The sequence below is a fragment of the Miscanthus floridulus genome, chromosome 2, assembly GCF_019320115.1.
Source record: "Miscanthus floridulus cultivar M001 chromosome 2, ASM1932011v1, whole genome shotgun sequence".
Taxonomy (NCBI): Eukaryota; Viridiplantae; Streptophyta; class Magnoliopsida; order Poales; family Poaceae; genus Miscanthus; species Miscanthus floridulus.
In genome coordinates, this window is record NC_089581.1 from 173,582,725 (window position 1) to 173,592,746 (window position 10,022).

Genomic DNA, 10,022 nt, shown 5'->3' on the forward strand with positions numbered 1-10,022 from the left:
TAATGCAAGTGTTCTGAATCAGCAACGACCATGCTGCATCAACAGGGCCTGGAAGAATCATGGTACGGCTACGAGCGGCGCGCTACGGGCCGCGGCGGCAGGTCCCGGTGTCCCCCAGCCCCCTGCTGCAGGGCCTCGATGTCCTCGAGCTCGGCGACGACGTCGTCCATGGAAGGGCGGCTCTTGGGGTCGCCAGTGAGGCACTTGCCGGCGAGCCTGGCGGCCCGGAGCGCGGCCTTGGTGTGGTACTGGCCGTCGATCCGCTGGTCCATGAGGCTCTTGAGCTTGCCGGCGCCGGAGAGGTAGGGTTTAGCCTACTCCACCAGGTTGTGCTGGTGTGTCAGGGTCCGCGAGGGATTCCTGACGATAACTGGAGAGAATCAGAGTTTGGAATGGGAAGAGCAGAGAGTTCTAGGAAGAACAGCAAGAACAGGAATGAGATCCTCTGCAGTTGGCCACGTGACTTCTCTCTACGGTTGCTGAGCATCCAGGCGTTCATTCATATCTAACGGTGGCCAGAGCATAAGTGCTGCCCCATCAGCTAGCTGGGCTTCGGCCCAAACAACAGAGCCGCGTCCACTCAAAAAAAAAAAAAAGGACACGGATAACACGGTGGACCCCGGCGTGGCCAGTCCTCGAGCGCGGCGGCCCTGGCATGGGCGAGCCCCAGCGAGGGTGCACCCGGCGCAACGGCAGGGCAGGGCCCCGGTGAGGGAGGCCCCTGCCCCGGCGAGGGCGCCCCCTAGCGCGGCGGCAGGGCAGGGCCCGGGGCGGCGGCCCCTGTGAGGGAGGCCCTGCCACGGCGGCCCCGGCGAGGGTGGCCCCCGGCGCGGCCAATCCTTGAGCGCGGCGGCCCTGGCATGGGCGAGCCCCGGTGAGGGTGCCCCCCGGCGCGGCGGCGGCGCGGATTCAGCGGAGCGTCATCGCTAGCGTGTGGATCCTGCTTGGCCTCAGACTCCCTTCGCGTATGTGCATCCGCTGAGTCCATTTTGCTCCTCTCTTGCCTTGTCGTTCGCTCTCAATCTCTCTCCTGGTCTTCCTTCTCCATAGATGGCAAGATCTACAACACTTCGGAGGAGAGCGGCAACTACGGCACTGTGGGGAAGCCAGCTCTTGCCTGGCGGTGCCGCCGCTGCGGCGGCGGCTACATGCTGCTTGATATGGCATCGGCTTCGTGGATTATGAATACCTTGTTCTCTACAAACTTTTGCACGAACAATCATGCTTCCCCTCATCTGTTCATCCTTGGAATGCCATCGTAGGGGGATTTTAACTGGAAAGCCATCGTTCATTGTGTTTGGTTCTTGTTTTACCCTGGAAATACTAGCACTACTTGCAGTCTGTGATTTCTCATCTAGAGGTGCTTTGCTAAAGAAATGTGGTTTTGCATTGTAGGACTCTTCAGATAAATGTTGGCTGACGCTTATGTATGGAGTTATGCAGAGGACCCCAATCTTTATGGCGAATGGGATTTTGAGGTGAGGAGATTTGTTTCCTGCAGTCCTGGGATGTTAACGCTATGTGATTATTCTGATTCTTTAATCCCCACACTTGATCCTCGTGAATTCTATCTATAATGTATCGTCACGCTATGGCCATAGGAGAACTGCAGCTACCTTAGGATCCTATCAAATGCTGAACTCTATCAGCCATTGCCATCCTCAGGATCTAAATTCCCATTGCAACCACACTCTGTGAATGTAGCAATTTGTTAGCATAATTCCGGCAACTACTCTTTATCAATACGTCTTCCACATCCTCATCTATCTGTTTCCATTTACACCCATAGCCCAAAATGTGGTATGTACATATGTGGCCTTGTGCTTTCTAACTACAAAGATTATCTCTTGCCCACAGGAGTGGAAGAAACTGCATATGAAGGATTTCCTTGCGATGACGAATGGTTTCATGCATGAACTCGAACAGCCTGAATCCAAGACCAGGGTGGAGACCTATGAGTCATTCATGCAACAACATGAACAGCCTGCACCAGGGACCCAGGTTGAGGGTTGAGAGTTGCAATCTGCTGGCTGCTGATCTACATTAGTCATTCTCCTGGAGGAATTGCATTGGCATTGGCGCTCGTCTCCCTGCCATCACGCACGAGCCTCATCGCCGACGAAGCTGCTGCGCCGTCGACACCGTTCCTCATCACGCCGGTCTTCGTGGCCACAGCCCGTGTCCATCTCTTCAGTACATATTGTGTGGGAAGTGATTTGATATTCATCAAATCAAGGACTTTTAAAGCATGGACACATAGTATTCCGATTCTATTGAATTGTCCACAGCTGCATGTACTGATCTGTTCTAATGGATCACCAATAACTTTGTACTCCTTCTCAAAGGTAAAATTTTCATCTAGACTCCCAATTGCTACAAGATATTCATTTGTGCCTTCCAATGTTCTGGTGCATGCTGCCATTGACCTCTCATACTCACCTTGAAAAGCTTCAAAAATATGTGGTGTGTACAGCTTGCTAGCTTGGATTAACATAGGTGTCCTCATTTTGATTCTAGGTAATTTTTTTCTTGATTCAAATTCAGATTACAGTTCTTTCTTTCTTTTATATTCCACAACCCTTTCAAAATGCTTAAGAAATCGGATTATATCAAAATCAGATTTGAAATGTCGCTTCAGGTCACTATTCAGACTCTCACTGAGTTGTGTACTTCTCATCCCTAATGTGAACACATCCTTCATGTAACATTCGGCCCATTTTTCTCTTACCTTATATATACTATCCAACCAAGTTTGCTTTTTCGTCTTTGACCTCATGATGTTAAATGCATCTTCAAATGTTGCTTCATCTTCATACTCATACATACATGCACTAAAATCAGAGAGAATACTTGGTTCTTTATTGCTGTCTTCTACTTCCTGTTTGGGAGATGCACCTGATTCCTCATCATCCGGTTCAGCTAGATGCTTGACAGCATTCTGCATAATGTGAAAAGTGCACAGACCATGCCATGCTTCTAAAAAAACTTCCTTAACTGCTTTTCCCATTGCATAATCTTGATCGGTATATATTGTTTTAGGTTGCTTGCCATTATGGGCTCTCAGGAAGGTCTCAAATAGCCACTTGAAAGATTCAAATGTCTCGTCATACATGAGAACAGCACAAAAACCACTGTTTCTCTAAAATGGTTGAACCCAACAAATACGCCAAAAGGCCTACTCTCCTTGTTTGTACCAAAGGTAGTATCAAAACTGACAACATCACCAAATATGCATAGTCAGTGAGCATTTTAGCATCAACCCAGAATATGTTTGCAATCTGTTCTTCCCGATCCATCTGCAGTGCATATTGAAATGATGGGTTCTCGGCAATTTTTTCCTGAAAATACATAAGCATGCTTCCTGCTTGACCATATGCCATCTCCCGTTGCCGCTTGCCCCATAAATAGTTCTTGTGGTCTTGAAGAGTGTAACTGAGATTAACTGAGCCACCAACTTGGATGCAAGCCAACTCATGAGCAGCTTTGGGCCCAATTCCTGCATCGTCAGCCGTCTCAATTTCAAAACCTTGTAACTCTGAAATTTTCCTTTGGGACGCCATCAAGTGTGAGGTTTGTGGCAGCTGAAGGGTATGATTGTGTTCCAAAAACAGATCAGTCACTCTATAATTTCCCTTATTCTTGTCCATTATAAGTCCCATGCGAACTTGACAGTTAGTCCTAGTTTCAGCTCTTGGACACTTTGTTAGATGATCTCTTTATCTGGCTTTCTCTGGCCCTCATTTGCACAAACAAATCTGCAGGAACTAACCTTCCCATCTAACTTTCTTTTGTTTGTGTACATTTTCCTCACCTCAAAGCCTTTGTGACCCCCATAGCTAATCCAAAACATCCAAGCCTCATCTACATTACTGAACTCCATGCCAACTTGAGGTAAAAGATTAGGAAGCAAGCCCTCCCTACAAGAAAACAGATAAAGATGACGTGATATAGCGAACTGAACAACTACAATCTATCCCTAAATTAGTTGGACCACAAAAAAACAATCATGGCGTTACACACCTATTTTCTTCCATGTTAAATATGCAAATTTTGTTTTCATTCAAGCAAGTTGATGTTACTTCAGGCTTCCATATCACATCTCCTTCAATCTATCGATTCCAGCAAAATCCAGTGAGGGAGGACAAAAAAAAATCAAATTAGAACAACACGTCACGGCAAGGGATGACGTGAGTACAGAAGTCCACCTGCTTACTGATCGAGAGCACCACAGCAGCAGCAGTCCGATCCCGGCGCCCGCCCTTTCCTTTCTCGCGCCAAAAACGCAGTCCCGGCGCCAAAGTATCGAGTAATAGCGCCGGAACCAAAATACAGCTGCTCTGTTGTACAGTTTTTTTTTAGTGGACGCGGCTCTGTTGTTTGGGCCGAAGCCCAGCTAGCTGAGGGGCGCAGCACTTATGCTCTGGCCACCGTTAGATATGAATGAACGCCTGGATGCTCAGCAACCGTAGAGAGAAGTCATGTGGCCAACTGCAGAGGATCTCATTCCCAAGAACAAGGGCGGGTAGAATTCAATTAGAGAGATTGTTCTGTTCTAATACTGTCTCCAACGATAAGACCTAAAGACGACACATATTCTCTGATTTAGGTTATGCACAGTAAAAAAGATCCCTACCTAAATTTAGATTCTTCAACATACAACTCAAATCAGCCTTCTTCTTTCTCGATCTCTCCGCCGCCCACCCATCTCCAAGTCCCCAGCCCGACGCCGCCTCCCCTCCTAGCCCCTGTTAGATTGATCTCCCAACCAATAAGCCCAACGGTCTATTGGGCCTTGGTCACGCGCCCTGATCGGGAGCGTCCAACCCTACATGGTTGGTGGGCCCCGTCGCACTGCGCTATATAAAGAGGTGGGGGCTGGCGGCTCAAAGCACGAGGTTCGCCGTGAGCCGCAAACCCCACCGACAAACCCAAGACTGATCTAAGAGGGCGCGCAGTCAGCGACGGGAAGCTCCGCTGACTCTCGCCGTTGTCACTGCTACGCCATCCGTCTGCACTGCATCGATGTCCGTGCAACCTCTACTCCACCCGTCGCTGCCCGTGTGCTGCCTCCATCAACAAACCAGCGATGGCCAGCTCAACCGCGACTTCATCCGAAGGCTCAGGTTCAACACCAGCACCTCTACCCTATCTCCCACTCTCTGCTTGTTCTAGTTCATCATGTTCAACAACAAACCGCCTAGATCTACCCTAGTCGATCCACAGAATGCAACAATGGTACCGGAGACAAGGTTTAAGTATAGATCTTGGATTATAGGGTTTGATCTAGAACAGGTACCGATTAGAAAAGGAAAAGTTGATTAGATCCAGTGCGGATCTAAGCAGAAAAGGGTCGGTCGACGTTCGGTTGAACCCTAAACTCGATCCGTCGGATCTAAGAAAAGATATGGTTCGGATGAACCCTAACCCTAATGAGGTTAAAGAAGAAGAAGGGCTCGGTTTTCATGCAAAGATCGAACCCTAAAACCCGAAGGCGATTTGGGGAAAAAGAAAAACAGTGTCGTCCCCAACCCTAACCCTAACCCTAATCGGGAAATCGTGCAAAATCCGAATCAAAGAAACCAAAAGGGGAAAGAAGGGGAACCTACCCGGTCCTCCCGACACCGCCGTCGCGAGGAAAGCTACCACCGTGCGGGTGGTGATCACCGCCGCCATGGTTGGCGTGCGGACAGAGGCCCGACTCGGTCGTGGCTCAGGGCAGTGGTCCAAAGCTGCTCGACGGCGGCGCGCTCTGCCATGGGCGAGCGCGCGCACCGGCGAGGGGCTTGGCACCGGTGTCGTCCTCTCTTCTTCTCCGGTGATGAGGTGGCCGCGCGCTCCCTTCGTCTTCACTAGCGTCACCGTGGGAGAGGAGAGGAGAAAGAGGAAATGCAGTTAGGGTTCAGGGAGAGGTGGCCGGCGGGGGGTTTTGTTCGGGCGAAACGGCCGGACAGCCGTCCGATCCGATCTAGCGATCAGGGTTCGCCGGACCGGCTTTAGGCCCAGGCGGGCAAACGGTTTCGCAGCCCAGGCCCAGGTTGCGGCCTGGGCGCGGAGAGAGAGCGCGCGCGTGCCGCCGAGCAGGCCGTGGGCCGCGCTGTGGCTGCGCGCTGCTGGGCCGCGCGTGTGCTGGCTAGGCCGAAATGGCCTAATGAATAGAAACAGCTCATGTTTTCTTTTTCTTTTTCCAGAAATATATATATTTGATGAATTTCAATTGGAAGTTAATGCAAATCTTTGTGCAATTTTTGTCCAACGACAATTTTGTTAAGAGAACAGTGCAATATTTAAGAGTTTCTGGAAAAATAATTATGGGCATATTTAAATTTTCCGCTGCGTATTTAAAGTAATTATGGACTTTTAATTAAATTCGAACCAACGGGAGAATTTGATTTTAAGAGTCAAGAGATAAATATGAGTTGATTATGATATTGTTATTTTCTGACCAACGTTGTTAATAGCAATATTATAATTTTAATGATTATGCATTATTTCTATTTCTGCCCAACGGTGATGTAGATTTAATGTATAAAATAATTGTATGTTTTAATTTTGACCAACGTTAAACTAAGACATGCAATTATTGTTGTTATTTCTGTTCTCACACTATTTGAATTGTGTTTTCAGGAGGATACAACTTGATGAGTTGTATTAAAGAGATCCCCACTCTAAAAGGTGATAACTATATTGAGTGGAAGAAAAAGATAGACCTGGCTTTTATCCTCACTGAGGTGGACTGAGTTGTCACCACACCGTGTCCCAGAGAACCTGTGGCACCGGTGAGGGAGACAGATGAGACTGATGCTGCATAGCAGAACAGAGAGTGGGATTTTGCTCCCGTAAAGATGTCCTATGACCTTGAGCATAGGAAATGGGTCACTGCCAACAAAAAGTGTTTGGCAGTGATAAAGAACATGATTGAGCCTGCTATTGTGGGCTCAATTCCAGACTGTGACACGGTCACAGAGTACCTAGATAGAATAAAGAGTTAGTTCACTGGCTCTTCAAAGACATATGCAACCCAGCTGATCAAGCAGCTGGTTACAGAAAGGTACTCTGGTGGCGGCAGTGGCATTAGAGAGCACATACTGAGAATGAGCAATCTGGCATCTAAGCTCAAACCAATGGATTTGGCACTCAAGGATGAGTTTCTTATTCATTTGATTTTTGCTTCTTTGCCCAAAGAATTTGACACCTTTGTTGTTAATTACAACATACAGCCTGAAAAATGGGATTTAGAAAAGCTCATAGCCATGTGTGTGCAGGAGGAGGAAAGAATAAAAGTTTCACAAGGTGGTTCTGTCAACTACCTAAAAGATAAGAAAAAGAACTATAATAACAGCTCTTCCTCCAAGGCATCTGGAAAAGGTCCCATGCAACAGTCTCAGAATAAGCAATTCCCAGTGGATAAAGACCAGTGTCTCTACTGCAAGAAGATGGGACATTATAAAAAGAATTGTCCTGATTTCTTAAAGATGATTATGAAAAATAAAGGTGAGAACATCATTACATTTGTAAATGAATCCTTGTATGTAAAGTTTTCAAAATCTACTTGGTGGATTGATTCAGGTGCAACTATTCATGTTGCTAATTCATTACAGGGATTCCGTTCGATGAGAACTTTGTAAAGAAGCGAAAGTTTCATTAAAGTCGCAAATGGAGTACAAGCAGATGTTGAGGCCATTGGCGATCTTCCGCTAGAGCTTGTTGATGGCTTCATACTTTTTCTTAGAGATGTTCTTTATGTACCTTCTTTGCAAAGAAACTTGATTAGTGTATCAAAGTTGGACCATGATGGTTATGATTGCCATTTTGGAAATGGCAAATGTCAGATATTGTTTAATAATAAATGTGTTGGTCTTGCCTTCTGACAAGACAAGCTTTATTTGTTATCACTTCGTGAAAATGTGAATTCCGTATGTGATGTGAATGAGAATGTATCCTCATCAAACAATGGAAACAGAAAACGAAAGAGAGCTCATGATGCGTTGTCGAAATTATAGCACTATCGTTTAGGCCATATTTCGAGGGGGGGAATAGAAAGACTAGTTAAGAATGATATTCTTCCTCCATTAGAGCTCTACCGACAAACCCTAGACCGATCTAAGAGGGCGCGCAGCCAGCGACGGGAAGCTCCGCTAACTCTCGCCGTTGTCACTGCTACGCCATCTGTCTGCACTACATCGACATTCGTGCAACCTCTACTCCACCTGTCGCTGCCTGTGTGCTGCCTCCATCAACGAACCAGCGATGGCTAGCTCAACCGCGACTTCATCCGAAGGCTCAGGTTCAACACCCCACTCTCTGCTTGTTCTAGTTCATCATGTTCAATAGCAAACCGCCTAGATCTACCCTAGTCGATCCACAGAATGCAACAGCCCCTAGCCCGACGCCCTCTCCCCTCCCCTCCATCCAGCGGAGCCCCGTCCCCTCCCTTGCCCTCCCCATCCCGGCGGCGCCCCCAGCCCGACGCCCTCTCCCCTTCCCTCCACGGCGCGCGGCGGTCGGAGCATGAAGCACGGCGGCGCTCCTTCTCTAGCATGGCGCACGGAGCTTGACGCGCCTAGGATGGGGAGCACCGGGTGGCGCTCTTTCTCCACCATGGCGTGAGGAGCACGGCGCGGCTGCGTGGCGCCTCCCTCCCTCTCCCTCTCTCTCTCTCATGCGGCCCTTCCTCCACAACCAGGCGATGGCGGCGGTGACCCTCCAGGCGGCGCTCCTTCTCCACAACCAGATCTGTGACTGTGGTGGCCGGATCCGCCGCTGGTGGCCGGAACTGCGCTCGTGGTGGCCAGATCTAGGCGGCGGCGAGCATATCCGACCGAAGACGAGCATCTCCGATCGGCTCACCTGGAAGCGCTGGCCATGCCCCGTCGTGAGCCGCGCCTCGCCACGGGCCCACCACTACGGCACCAGACATTTGCGTCGTCTCTCTCGCGAGACGCTTATTTGCCTTTCAATCTAGCTCATACGCAAAATGCGTACTTTGATTGGGTGTTCTGTTGGAGCTCGTTTCTGGTACCCAAAACACTGTGAATCACCTATTTTTGCATTTGGGTGGTGTTGTTGGAGACAGTCTGAGGTTGTATACCCCGCTGCCCAATCACCGACTTCGCCGTTACATGGCCTCCGGCCCATTACATGAATGTAAGCCCACTTAAGCTAATCACAAGCCCAGCTAATCGAACCGACTCAGCCACTGTTGGTTCCCGCTTCATCGAGCCTTGCTGGATTATGAACAGTATGTTGAGCTTCTTCATGACATTCTTCCCTTTTTGAGAGACAGCTTGTCCCAAGCTGGACTTGTCGGAAAATGGCAAGGAAGACCAATGCACCTGTACCTGAGCCACAGATGAGGCGCCCTTCTGAATCATCCTGGAGTCCAACAGCGCTAGTGGTGTAAGTACCGGCTTGAGGGTCAACAGGCACAAAATGCACATTTGACTCCACCAGAGTTCTAGGTGGCACATGCCGCTTCAGTTGAGAGACATGGACCACAAGGTGGATACAACAGGTTCAGGAAGATCCAACCTGTATGCCACTATGCCTACCCTATCAAGAATCTTGAAAGGACCGAAAAATCTGAAGCTCAATTTCTGATTGCTTCTAGGAGCCACCGAGGACTGAATATATGGTTGAAGCTTCAAATATACCAGTTCCCCAACCTAAAATTCCCTCTCACTTCTATGCTCGCCAGCCTATGACTTCATCCTCTATTGAGCTCTATGCAGGTGATGTTGTAGCAGATCATTCAATAGATTCCTTTGAAGCTACCACTGCTCCAGATCCACTGAGTGAAATTGGGTTTCATTACTGATGCCAAATTGTTTAGGAGGGTGACCATACAATACTTCAAAAGGGTATCTTCCCAATGCTGAATGGTAATTGGTGTTGTACCAAAACTCTGCAAGAGATAACCATTTGCTCCACTGTCTCGGGCAAGCATGCACACTACACCGAAGAAAGGCTTCAACACATTGATTAACATGCTCGGTTTGGCCATCAGTTTGTGGATGGTAAGAAGA

General features: G+C 48.6%; 1 protein-coding gene and 1 pseudogene across 1 annotated transcript in view; one reads left to right on the plus strand and one right to left on the minus strand.

Annotated features, from left to right (window-relative positions):
- The window catches only part of LOC136537473 (callose synthase 3-like), a 7,656-nt gene extending 7,147 nt beyond the window's left edge, over nt 1-509 (plus strand). Inside the window, exon 18 of the mRNA XM_066529435.1 lies at nt 23-509. Coding sequence (XP_066385532.1) covers nt 23-509 — 487 coding nt within the window. The remainder of the gene's footprint in view (nt 1-22) is intronic.
- Nucleotides 510-2,697: 2,188 nt separating this feature from the next.
- Nucleotides 2,698-4,034, minus strand: LOC136540723 (protein FAR1-RELATED SEQUENCE 5-like; annotated as a pseudogene).
- Nucleotides 4,035-10,022: the final 5,988 nt, after the last annotated feature.